At 34.6% G+C, this 14372-nt stretch overlaps 1 protein-coding gene across 3 annotated transcripts in view; it reads left to right on the top strand.

Moving 5' to 3' along the window:
- Positions 1 to 14372, top strand: part of LOC128987148 (nuclear factor NF-kappa-B p110 subunit) — a 109484-nt gene that overhangs the window by 35445 nt on the left and 59667 nt on the right. For all 3 annotated transcript variants that reach the window (XM_054407878.1, XM_054407877.1, XM_054407876.1), the window contains exons 7-10: positions 1723 to 1827; positions 6354 to 6465; positions 6691 to 6821; positions 12573 to 12763. In XM_054407878.1, the coding sequence (XP_054263853.1) occupies positions 1723 to 1827; positions 6354 to 6465; positions 6691 to 6821; positions 12573 to 12763 (539 nt within the window). The remainder of the gene's footprint in view (positions 1 to 1722; positions 1828 to 6353; positions 6466 to 6690; positions 6822 to 12572; positions 12764 to 14372) is intronic.

Raw genomic sequence — 14372 nt, 5'->3', positions numbered from 1 at the left:
GATTTAAAGAGTGCTTAGGTTTGCTGCTACAGGGAAGGTAAAGAGTGTTTTTTGACCACACGTCAATACTATAGGATGAAATAAATAAATTTGCTAAATTTTATCAATATATAGGCCTATCCATAAACAAGTAAACTACAACAGTTTTAGTTAAAAACACGTCAATATTATAGGATGAAATAAATAAATTTGCTAAATTTTATCAATGTATATCTATAACAAGTAAACTACAACAGTTTTAGTTTTCCCCATAAGAATAACATGGGAATTTTATATTACACTATTTTTTAATTTTCTCCGTTACCGTTAGGCATACAACAGCGCTTCAATATTCTAAATTACTGTATTTATTTTTTTAAGCTCTATTTTTTGGTTTTTCGGGTCAAAATGGGAAAACCCCATAAACCCCTGGGTTCCCATGGTCCGATTATGCTGGTTCGCGGACTCGTTCGAATAAACGTAGGTTTACACGTTTGTACCAAATTTAATCAAAATCAAATCATTTTTGCTTGATTTATCGCGCTAACGGACACACACACACATAAATATATCTATACATTGGATATTATGTAGGAACTAATTACGGTTCGAGACTGAAGGCCATTTTTAACATGAATAGGGCAACTTGTTTTCCCCAGAAGGATTCCATAGTTCTTCTCAGTAAATTCTTAGCTATTTCTGATTTATGTAGTTTAATCACCAACCAATAATTTCTTAATAGTCATTTTCTAGGTCACGAGTTTTGGAAGGATAGTTTTAATAAATTATTTGTAACAGCATAAATCAAAGCTGTTACAACTACCCCGCATCCCACCCTTCTATTGTTTTGCCTTTTAGGATAGTACTCGGTGCACCGCAGACCCTTAACTAAATGCATTTATGTTTTTAAAAGTTTAAATTAAACAACCTGTTATTGTTGTTGGTTGGGAAAAAGTAACCAGTCGTGTTACATTATCTTGTCAAAATGTTGCTGCAATCATGTTTATTCCTAAAAATTCTTTACCTAATTTTTAACTAATTTATTATGGCTATGACCTATCTGAGTAGTAAAATAGGTTAAGCCTTTATCTTATCTGTTTTTTTCCTCGACATAATCATGTTAGGAGTCAAAGGTGTTGATAATGTGTGATACCATAATTGTTGTTAGAAAACCATAAATGTAGGAAATTATTCATTTTTATAGTAATATCAATTAAATAAAATGAGAAAAATACTGGAAGCCCTGTACCAAGAACACCTGTACCATTTTGTACCAAGAACAAATAACATATTATGTAAGGGCAAAAATTTATTATTTTAAAATGTTACATTGGTTAAAATCAGAATTATTAACCTTAGTAGAGTTCCAAAACTGTGATTGGAAAACTCTTTGGAGTCTATAATAATAACATAAATATTTGCTCGGTAATAATCGATATTCGAAAATATTATGGAGTATTCAATTCAATTTGATTCGAACCCAAAAATCACTATTCGCACACCCCTATTTAAAATACTATACAAATGAAAGATGTATTTATATCTTGTATAAATATTATTTGCCTTTGTAAATATTTTACAATTCAACATATTGAACACTGAACATTATGGAACCCATCTAAAACTCATTTTGGGCATTTTTTGACACTGGTATAAGTTTTGTGTGTTAGCTGCATCCTTAACACATACGTTATTGTTTTACTTTTAACAATCCATGCATAATATATTATATCCACTCTCCAGAAAATGCGCAGTTCAATGATTTGAAAATCTGTAGAATTGACAAGATAGCAGGGACGTGTCTGGGCAAAGAAGAAGTGTTCATATTTGTGGATAAGGTGAACAAAAGTAAGTATTTAATCTGCTTTATGGCATGGTTCATGTTATGTATTAGAAGTTTTGAATATTAAAAATAGTGTGAATAAGTACAAGTTGAATAAGCCTAATTTTAACACTGGTGATATTTTTTTGATATTTTATTAACATTAATTTAAACACATTAGAACAATGATAGATGATTAAAAATAACTAATAAAAAGCATAGCAGTTGGTACAGATTGCAGGGAACACAGAGATACAACAGTTTCTTACCCACTAAAATTGATTCACAAGTCCATTCTTTATGGTTGCTTTCTAGTTCTGGATGATTTATGCAGTACATCTGTTGGGACATTGTCATCTGTTTTAGCATTATTATCTTCACGGGGTTAAAGCCTGTTCTCTGCATTTTCCAGATCATTGTCCTTGAATGTCTCGTTCTGTTGTTGAGAACTGGGATTTTATTTTATAGGAGATGAGCTGGAGTGTGTGCTGTCTGGTGTTTTCGGGCACTGTTGTTCTCTTCAATTGATTGTTGTGTCGCTTGCTAATGTAACAATTGATGTTGTCAAGTTTGACTTATTGCAGAGCTCCAAGTTAAAAGATAACTTTTCCGAACTTCCAACTGTCTATGGAATGCACCAATATTCTCTACCCCACTTTAAATGAGCAGCGTACTAGTTAAAAGTGTGGATGTGTTGATGCGTTTTTCTTAGGTGGTATAAGAGCATCTAGTTTTGTTCGGATTGTTTCAGATACAGTTTTGCCAGTGGTTCTCAGCATTGAAGAGGTACAGCTCGGTAGTAAAACATTATGTCTTGAATTCGTGATTTTGATTTAATATTCTTTCTGGAATCTTCAGCACATTTTTTCAAAGATGACTTCAACATTTGCACACATTGTTCCGCTAACCCATTAGTTGGTGGATGTCCTGGGGCGATAAGTTTTTGAAGTATGCCTCTTTGTTGGCAAAATTCTGTAAAATCTTGGCTGATAAAAATGTTGGCATTTTCAGAAACTAGTACAGCAGGATACCCACGTGTAGAGAAGATGTCATTTAGAAATTCTATTGTCATAGCTGTGGATGGTGTGTTTTTGGTTATTCACACCTCAGGCCATTTAGATTTAGCATCAATCACAACTAGGAAGGGATTTCTATTAAATTGTCCTGCATAGTCCATACTCTTTTAGCATTTTCCTTAGGGATTTCCCAAGGTTGAAATACTTTTGCTGGCTGTTTTCTTTGATTGTAAAGCGCAAGTTGTGCATGATCGAGCCTTATGCTCAATGTCTTTGTCGATTCCGGGCATTGGCAACAGTGAAGTCTTGCGAGTAGTTTCTTTCTCACAACTCCTATACGTGTGTTGCAAGAAGCTCATCTAAAACATGAGAGAAAAAAAGGTGAAACTTGAAGCGAAGGATTGAATTCTGTTCTATTTCATCTTCTTCTTTACTCAACGCTCTGTTGATACCAATATACTCTGTTGTTTGAAAAGTTCTGGATAGAAAGTCTACGTTTAGGTGTTAGTCTGATTTCCGATATTTGATGTTCAAATCCTGTGAGGAAAACTGAATAGCATAAACTGTCGTTTAATGACAATAGTTGTTCTGGAAAACTAATATGTATCAGAGAAACGCTAGCAAATAAATACATTTTTATTTATTATTTATTTAAAAGTCGACCAGCTGTCAATGGAGAAACATTCTTTGGGTGAAATATTCATGTGAGTGGTTTGTTATCTGTTCTCAAATAAAATTTTCTTTCATAGACTTAGTAAAACAAATTTCCAATAGAATACACAATAGCGACTCCAAGTTCACGATCAAGTTGACTTTATTGGGACTCCAATTTTGGAAGTGAGCTGGAGACGAATGCAATGAGCCTTTCTTCTCCGTTATAATGTAACACTTCTGAGATCCCATGTGAGCTGTCATCACAGGCTACGGATACGAGAAGGTTTGGGTCAAAAGGAACTATCACTTCATCTGAGGCTATATTTCATATTTCCTTCTAGATATTGATGAAAGCTTTCTCACAATTTTTTGTACAGTTAAATGGTTTATTCTTTATGAGTAAAAGCAGGTAAATTATCGTAGAAGCAGCTTGAATCAATTTTGAATAATAAGTTACAAGTCCTAGAAACTTTCTCACTTAGGCCGGGGCCACACTCATCTTATCTCGCTGAATTTTTTCCACGGGCGTTACCCGTGGGTTTGAGAGATACATTACGGTATATGGGGCAGGCCACACTAGAGTAAAAACGTCCGTGAACGCGTTTGTCAGTCTCACTGGTTTTACCAGCGAGACTGACAAACGGAATTGCACGTGTATTCTCTACTAACATCCCACGGGCGTTGCACGTAAAACTAGTCGCGGGGCATTGCGGCTTATGGGAGTGAACACACTCATCTTATCTCGCTGAACTTTTTCCACGGACGTTTCTAGTTTTAACCTGTACAGAAAGCGTGGAAGGGGGGGGAGTGCGTATCACGGACACGGACGATTTTTATTGCCAGTGTGGCATGCTCTATCAGTCTCGCTGGTTTGCCCGAAAAACCTATCTCGTAAGACGAGTGTGGCCACGGGCAAACTGTTTCACGTGCGTCGCACGTGAAAACGGGAAAAACAGTCTCGGTGGTTAAAAATTACAAGTGTGGCCCCGGCCTTACTCTACTGAATTTGGAATTTTAATATTGAGGATATTTGACACTTTTGCTGGAGACGTGGATGTCTTGTTATTTTCAATTGCAATTGCTGTCGTTTTAGCAGTTAGTTTGTATAGATTTAAATGGAAGATTACAAACACACCTTTACATGAGGGGCAAGAGCGATATTGCCGTTCGCGGCTTATGTGCAGCTGTCCACTGCCAATGCAGTAGGCGGTTTTTCTGCCGCTCTTGTCCACACATTGCCGTACGTGATCAAATGGTCGTTTACACATTTGGTGGGTTTTCTATCATTTCCTCAGTCGACCAGAAGTTGTCAACAGCGTCATAGACATCTTCAATTTGAATATTAAATTGTGTAGGGGCGTTTTGTTAATGTTTTATAGAAAATGTGTGAGTTAGCAATAGACAAAGGATTTACTAAAAATGTGCTAACTTTTTTTCTACTTACGTTTGTGGGATGAGCCGAAAAAAGGCAATCATCCTGTTGTCTTCTTTTCCTTTGACGGTGTAAAAAAAGTGCTAAAAGTGGTTGCCTTATTCATTTAAAATGCACATTAAAATAACTTAACATTTATCATAAAACAGGGAAGCCGGACTACACAAAGCTATTTATAAAAGGACTCGATAAATAACAAACACACACAAAAATGTGTGTAGCTGCTGAAGTTGGTGGTATTTTTCTAGATATATATGAGTGGCGGTATTTTAACCGATACATGTGTAAGGACATCGATTTTCTCAACATGAACTTGCAACAGTGATATTACCCAGGGCCAACTAGAAAAGAACTACGCCTCTTCTTTGATCTTGGCATGGTGCTGCTTCACTGTGGTGGGGGTGGGGTATAGCTCTGTGACGTCGCTGGCCTGACACAGCTGTGGCCAGATCAATCTGGGCGCATGGAATCCAATATTTATAATATTATTACTCTACCTTGGTCAGGAAGTGAGATGAATATATTTTAATGAAAAATGGTAGGTGGCTTTGTGCCGTACTGAGGTACATATTAATATCCATTTGAAATTCACTGAGTATGAAGGTTTGCTGTGTTTTCTTCAAAATTGTAGCTATATAATTTTGTATTGTGTTTTCAGGCAGAAACTTTAAAACAATACGCATACAGATATGGAAAATACAGATGAAAACAAATCTATATATTAATAGGCAAGCATGTTTCTTTAAAACCTTTTTTCTCAGCTCGTGAACATCTGCACATACTGTAAGAAAGATATTTTTCTGTAGGTGTGCAGAATTCCTTTATAAATTCAAATAGATTCAAAAATAAGCACGAAAAATGAATGTAAAATTAAAAAAAAAATTTGCATGGGCAACCCATGCTGGTGACGAAATAACAATGAAATATAAACTAACAAAGGTGCGCCAGCGGAAGTTGCATGCAGGTGAAATTGCGCGGCCCTTTCTAGTTGGTCCTGGATATTACTGCCGTGGAAAATACTGTCCAGTGTGTAAACCAGTGTTATCGTTAATTACTACACAAATGAATTAAAGTGGTTTAAATGCCTATAATGTTGACAATCCAAGTGGTCTCAACATTACAGGAATTTAAACCACTTTAATTGTATCTTTATAATTCGGAAGCTACCCATTTGAAAAAACACAAATTAATGTAAATATTATATCGATAAATAACAGACTAACAGTATTGTTTAATTTGGCAACTCTTATCGGTAAGTCTCACTGTAGGTTCTCGTTAAGATTAATTTTTTCTCATCCCCGTGGTAGTAATTTTTGTCCATATCCAAAGTTCCTTTATCCATCATACCGATAACTAATGATTTAATGTTGGTTTAGCTATTAATTTGAAGTAAATAATTTTTGTTCTTCAGCTTGTTTGTTGTGCTGAAACTAACTCAACTGATTTTCAGAAGACATTAAAGTTCGATTTTTTGAACTTGATGACAATAAAGAAGAAATATGGCATGCAGATGCAGAATTGAATGAAGATGATGTTCATTTTCAATATGCAATTGCATTTAGGTTAGTGTAGTCCTTTTTAAATTCATAATTAATTACAGTTAATTTATAAACTAAGCAATAAACCATACTAAGGAAATTAAATTAATGGACCAAGTCAAGTACAAGTTTCTTTTCTTAATCTTGTAATATTCATGTTCTAATGACCATTGATTCTGTAGGAGAAAAAGTAGGTTATACATCTAAAATTTTGAAACTGTAGATTAACTTGGTTTATCTATTTTTTAGAACCCCCAGATACAGAAATACGGACATAAAAGATAATGTGCAAGTGTACTTTCAACTGGAGAGGCCATCAAATCATGGTAGAAGTGAGCCAAAGGAGTTTGAATATACTCCAGACCCAGAACGATGGAGAGGTATGTACAACACAGTGTTCTAGAGCAAGATGTCAGTCCAACCAACGTAACTTTGTATTGATGTATTGGTTTTTGCTATCCCATTATACTATTACTGTGTTTTTTGCTTATAGCAGCATTTTTGAGAAGACTAGCGAAGATCCGTGTGTTTGACTAACAATTTACTCAATAAGGGCTTAACCGTAACCGTCTGTAGTATAAGGCCGCGGCCTTCGATGTGGCAACGCCGCGACTCATCCCCACCCTGGTCCAACTCCGGGTATTGCCGCAAACGTGCAAAATTTTGCCAAAACTGTGCTTATTCACTATGAAAATGGAACCAGTTCAATAGATTAATTTTTAGTATGAAATGGTGCTTACAATGTTACAGATTGTATTTCAAAATCCTAAATTTGTGAGCCCATGGGGTCGGCGGTGTTATGTAGCATTGACTGGACAAATGAAACGATGGAATTGGATCTGTTCTGCAGTGCCAGTTTAACAATAATTGATAGTATATAATCGTAATTAGTTGTGAAGTTATTATATACTTGCTCCTTTTTTGATGTATTCTAATTAGTTCTAAATAATATGATTTGAATTATGTTTATAGTCGTAATTATGCTACCTATGTAGTCGTATGTATGGTTGAAAGAAAGATAATTTTGAGAACTAGGGAATGTCGAAGCCATAATTTTAGTTTAGGGTTTCAGTTTTTTAGAAATTAAGTTTTAATTTTCAAAAAGTCTAGCAGCCGACGCTAACATTCTAGACAAGCTTTTGGTATAATACCATTTGCTTAACGTAACAGCTGTAAACATTCAGAGTTTGTGTCACAAATTCAGCATTTGGATAAAAACTAAATTAAATACGTAGGGTTGACGTATTCATACTATGTGTAATGCTATAATACGTTAATTTATTCGACAAGAGCATGTGTGATTATTTAAATACAGTAGACTTCCTCTTATCCGGACTCCTCGGGACCGAGGCCAGTCCGGATAACGGGTTTTCCGGTAAAACCGACGTCCCCAAAAACTCATTAAATGGACTGTTTACTGTGATATTCGACTTACATTTAGGAGAGCATTGTATTTAGACACGTGATCACTGGTCTCAAATCTTTCCCACGAGAACAGTCGTTTCAGTACTGCCCACTTCCTGCCGATCTAGTCCGGTTAAACCGATGTGCTGATAAAAATTGTCCGGTTAAACAGATGTCATTTCCGCCGTGTAGTCCGGTTAATCCGATGTCCGGTTAAAAGGTATCCGGATAAGAGAGAGTCTACTGTATACATAATAATACTAGATGTTCTAATTTATGTTTTATGGCAGTCTTTAAAATCTTAGGTTTGTTTTAGTGCAATATAATTTGACATGAACTAACAGCTGGATGGATATAAAAATATTCTATAGGACTATGAGGTTATTTTTTTAAGTCTATGATTTTGCCATTGATAGAAAATAAGTAAGATTAGTAGAGATGAGTAGACCACAGAGATAAGTAAAACCATTGCTGTATACAAATTGAGGCTCTACTCAAGAGCCTTTAAAGAAAAGACTATGCAAATTGTTTTACTCCTCTATTTTTTGAGGAAAGCTTTTTGTTTACAATATAAATGTTCGACTGCTTAAACTTTGTTTGAATTAGGCCTGAAAATATTGATGTTATCAAACAAGGAGATCAAAGATGATCAGGAATAGTGATTTTAAATTATTACCACAACCTTTGACAGGTTTTATCCAGAGATAAACAGATGGATGGACATAGATGAAACACAATGGTATCATAGACCTAGGATACTGCAAGTTAGTAGACTTACTAACCTTTTGTAAAATCTAGAAAGTTGTTTTTCGCGTGTTCATGTGTGGTTACGAGTGGTTACGTGTGGATGCGCTGATGGTAGGAAAATGACTTTTTTATTTTAACTAAATATCTTATAGTTAGAATAAATGAATACGGGAAATTAAGATGTAGGTAAATATATTCAATGAGGGTGGGTAATTATCATGGATTTTAGAACGGATAACGATATGGATAATAAACCTTGAAAATTTACGTCACTAGCCTTACTAGCGTGTTTACGTTTTAAAACCCTTCTACAGGTGACAAGTTCTTTTTCTAAATGAATGCTATTTAACTGAACACCTTCAGAACTATGTCAGAACTATTTCGGCATACCAGATTTTTGGTTGGTAAAGCAAATGTCTATTGGTGTGGTAGGTCTCTAGAAAACTGACCAATAAGCTGCAGGGTGTGCTATAAACCAAATTCGATTCATACCATACCCTATTAGTACTTTGTGGTTCAGAAACTTAGACCCTGGCCAAAGAACCGAAAACCCTTATTGGATTTGAGAATAAAGTTCAAAGAAAATACATGTCCTTTTCAAGATAATGGAGGTTGAGATACGAAAGGACAGAGAGCTAAGAGGAATGTTTAAACACCCAGATATATAGGTGATTTCCAGAAGTTAAAGGCTCAGATGGACAGGCTATGCGTGGTGGAGAGAAGATACATCAACTTAAATGTATTCCAAGGAGCACCACAAGTAAGACGACCACTTGGAGGACCAAGCAATGAAAGGCTTCTCCAGACTGGGGTCAACATTAGAAGAGGCAAGGGATAAAGGGAATCAGAGGCCAAAATCTTCTTTAGGGTTCAGTGGCCACTGAGGTAAAATAAGGCACCCTTTAAGTAATATTAGGCAATGGAAGGTTATATTTAGCTACTGTACTTTAAACCAGTGTGTGTGAATCGACCGCCAATCCCACTTCAAGGCTTTTCTAATTTACACAATCGCTGTTTTATTGTTAAATTATCGGATTTAAAATGCATATCGTATAGACCTGTAATCAAATGAAAGAAATAGATGGCCACGTGGTATTACTTTACAAGACGATTTTCCCTATTAAAACTGCCACAATTTTTCTTTATGTGTGTAAAATATCTGTTCTGGATTACATTAAGATATAATCGACTACTTTATTCCCATACGTATGACGGGCCAACAGCTAATAGGAATAATAATGAAACTTAAGTGGTTTGAGTCAGCCAGAGAACATTTTTTTAAATTTAGGAATAACTAGCTGTACCCGCGGGCTTTGCCCCGCTTAACTTCATAAGTATTCGCATGGCTCAATCACGTCCTGGTTGAAGTTCGTTCGCTACGCTCACTCACCTTCAGGTTGGAAATCGTTCGCTGCGCTCACTTGTTTTCAGGTTAGCTCGTTCGCTACGCTTACTCGCCTCCAGGTTGATGTTCGTTCGCTACGCTCACTCACCATTTGGTTGCGAATTAACTGTTGTCATAAATTAAAAAAAAGTCATCTCTTTTATTGTTCATAATACTTTGATAAAGATTTTTATGTTTTAATATTTAACATTGGAGAATTTAAACGTTGTTGAGTGCACAGGTGTGCTGCGATTGGGGTTTAATACATTTGGACTTATTAAAAAGTAAAATAGTTTTCTGTGCTGCACTCTGTAGAAACACTGTGGCACTATTTCAAATAATGACTAATGCTAATACAGAATGTTGTGATTATTCAAACCTACAAAACAGTTGGTGAAAGTAAACATCTGCTTTTAAATTATATTCATTTGTAAACATTGTCATAAGTCATAAGTCATAAGTTCTTTATTCCAGAATTACAAAATTACATTGCATTGGAATAGTCAAGTTTATAATGAAATGTACAAAAGATAAAATATAAAAAGAAAACTCTACTAACTAAAACAATGTGACCTTCTAGTGGATCAAAAAGTCTGACATTGGCCCACTTAAAACCCTCTAGGGCAGAGCCCTTTTGACGGATCTGCACCAAACTTCACTCGAACCATCCTTGAAAGATGCTTAACAATGCCTGAAAGTTTCATTACAATCTGTCTAGCGGTCTCGGAGTCCATAACGTATATACACACATACACACACACATACATACATACATAGTTCCTCTTTTATAGATATAGATGACAGTTTGCGGCCAATTAATTTATGATCTGATTCTGTGGATAAAAAAAAATCAAAATAGTCTTTGTATGCTAGGTTTTAACCACAGATATGAAACTAGGAATAAGAATAATTTTTGTTTTAATAGACATAAGCTAACATTTTATGAGAAGAAGCCAACATATTCAGCCATCAAATTTTATAATTCATTGCCAGAAAACACTAAATGTATAACTGATTTTGGGTCCTTCAAAAAGAAATTGAAGTAATTTATTATTGTTAAACCTTTGTACAGTTTTAATGAATTTTTTTAGCATATGTTCTCTGTAACAGTTAATTTTATTTCTTACAGCGATTACAATTTTAATTTATTACGAGCTGTTGGCCCGTCCTACGTACGGGAATCGAGTAGTCCATTAAAACTGTATATAGTTATGTTATATCAATATGTCTATTCCTAATTCAAGCTTAGTTTAAGCAGTTCAAAATTTATTGTAAAGCAAAAGCTGCCAAGATTGATTAAAACTTGTGCTGTTGTTACTTTCCCAACCTGTCCTAAAAAATTCGGGTAGTAAAACAATTTTCACAAGCTTTCTTTCGAAGACTCGTGAGCTTCGATTCGTATACAGCAATTGTGATAGAATCTTACTTAATTTCTATAATCAATGACAAAATCACAGAGTAAATAAACTAACTTCATAGTTCTTAGAATATTTTTATATTCAACCAGCTGTTGGTTATAACAAATTATATTACACTAAAACAAACTAAAGATTTTATAGACTGTTCAAAAATACATTAGAACATCTATTATTTTACTATGTATGTTTAAATGATCTCTCATCCTCTTACCATAAATGCACGTATCAATGATTATAGCATTACACATAGTATAAACTAGCTGGCCCGGCAGACGTCGTCCTGTCCTAATGTGGTTTTATGTCAAATGCTCGTTCATTTTCAAGATGAGCTCGTTCGCATGGCTCAATCACGTCCTGGTTGAAGTTTGTTCGCTACGCTCACTCACCTTTAGGTTGGAGCTCGTTCGCTGCGCTTACTTTCCTTCAGTTACATTGACAACAAATATTCGTAAAAAACAAATGGAATAGAAACCTATTTGATAGCTCTCATTTGTTATGCATAGATTTGTTTTTAAAAATTAGGTTATCATTACAACAGCTGTTTCCTTAATTTAATTTAATCAAGAAATGACAAACATGGCATGGTAAACAAAATAAAACATTCTTCCATAAGATTAACATGTAAACTGCAAAGGGCCATAGGACGCTTCCCTTAAGGGTTTTTGAAACGGAAACAGGCTATTATGTTATTCTAGTACCTAAGGAATATCCCTGTAAATTTTCATGCCAATTGGTTCAGTAGTTTTCTAGTTATAAACGCTGTAACTAACACAACTTTAGCTAGCGTCGGCTGCTAGACTTTTTAAAATTTTAAACTTAATTTCTAAAAAAACTGAAACCCTAAACTAAAATTATGGCTTTGACATTCTCTAGCTCTCAAAATTATATTTCTTTCAACACAAAAAGTATGAAAATCCGTCAAGTGGTTGATTTTAAATCGTGAAATTAAAAAAACCTGTCACTTTTTAATATATATGATTGTATTATATATATACTTGTACTTACTAGTTTACAATAGTACTTGTTGACACCATTCTGTACTCTTTGTGTACATCTTACTAATACAATGAATAAAGAAAATTTTGATTTGATTTGATTTAACCGCTCTGGAAGGAATCCTGGTTTAATCTAGCTTTAGAATAAAACTCTTTCTATATAATACAAAATATGTTTTTCAGATGAAATTAGGAATAGGAAGAGACCAAGACGTAGCAGCCCTCCTGTCCCCATTTCTGTCACACAATGGAACATGTCTGACCCCAGCACCAGCAGCGGTGACTTGACGTCTGCAACTCCCACCTGCAGTGAGAATAGTCTATCAGGGTTCAGTCTCAGTGACTTTGACATTCTAAAGGAATTCGACCTTTCGGTAGGACTTTATTGCATCTGAAAATTAAAAATTTGATGACAAGGTGTTTGAATAAATATCAGTTACTTTGACCTTGACCTGACTAGTTTTGTTGCAAGCGTAATATTGTCAAAGTGTGCAACACTTATACATATCATAAAATAAGTACAGTAGAACTCCATTTATCTAAATCAATTGGGACTGTACCACATTTGGATGATAAACAATTCAAATAGTTGGATTTTTACTGAAATTTTGAGAATTTTATTTAAAATGGGCCAGGTTGAGCTGAGCTTTTACTTCGGGATTGCAGAAAATTTTAAAATCGAAAAATTTACGCTTTAAATTTTACGAATTTGACTGTGGAAGTCATTGATGGTGTTTCTGTGACCGTGGGATTTGTTCACAATTTTGCCATCGCAGAAAACTATGATGATGTTTTCACTTTCCATGACCTCAGGAGACGTTGATTTCTCAAAAATTTTCCTATCCCAGAATCTGTTTTTTATAATAACAATTCTTATTGTTATTATCATTAAGCATATCGTATAAAACCTTTTATACGATATGCTTTAGTGTTTATGACGGTGGGTAGCATATATTAAATGAGTAGACACAGATACCCCACGAGATAGGAAAGTAGCAAAAGCCGTATTTGAGTGCAGTTGCTATTTTGGCTATTTTGTTGTATTTTGTCAACCCTCCTTATGTTAGTGGTTCTTAGAGGTGATTTAGTTAGAATTTACAACATGTGATTTTCATACAGGTACGATATTATACATATGTGGTTCATTATATTTTCATACTGTCATGTTTAATCTCAATTGATAACCTCATCATTGCATCTTCTAAGAACGAAGAATTATTTCACAAATTAAATTAAGAAACAAACTGATGAAGTCATTTTGAAATGCGGGATCCACCCGCCGGTTGAACCATTGCTTAGGAATTAAATTTGAACAAAAAGAAGGAAAACTGATAGCAAACAATCAAAATACATTGATGATGTCTAGAAAAGTTTAATATAACTAATTGTAAGCCAGTTGGGAACTCCTGATAGCAAACAATCAAAAAGAAATCGATGATGTTTTAAAGAAGTTTAATATCACTAATTGTAAGCCAATTGGAACTCCTGATGGCAAACAATCAAAATACATTGATGATGTCTTAAAGAAGTTTAATATCACTGATTGTAAGCCAATTGAAACTCCTGATAGCAAACAATCAAAATACATTGATGATGTATTATAGAAGTTTAATATCACTGATTGTAAGCCAATTGAAACTCCTGATAGCAAACAATCAAAATACATTGATGATGTATTATAGAAGTTTAATATCACTGATTGTAAGCCAATTGAAACTCCTGATAGCAAACAATCAAAATACATTGATGATGTATTATAGAAGTTTAATATCACTAATTGTAAGCCAATTGGAACTCCTGATAGCAAACAATCATAATACATTGATGATGTCTTTAAGAATTTTTATATGACTGATTGTAAGACAATTGGAACTCCCAGGGTCCTAAAGTAATACTCTAAGAACCAACATTAAATGAAACAGTCAGCAAGCCTTATCAAAGTCTGGTAGGAAATCTGATGTTTTTATCAGTTGCAACGAGGCC

The sequence above is a fragment of the Macrosteles quadrilineatus genome, unplaced genomic scaffold (genome assembly GCF_028750875.1).
Source record: "Macrosteles quadrilineatus isolate MER2022 unplaced genomic scaffold, UCM_ALF_1.0 Scaffold_2__2_contigs__length_208266976, whole genome shotgun sequence".
Classification (NCBI taxonomy): domain Eukaryota; kingdom Metazoa; phylum Arthropoda; class Insecta; order Hemiptera; family Cicadellidae; genus Macrosteles; species Macrosteles quadrilineatus.
Note: the sequence above shows the minus strand (reverse complement) of the source record. Positions and strands in the feature narration are given on the sequence as shown.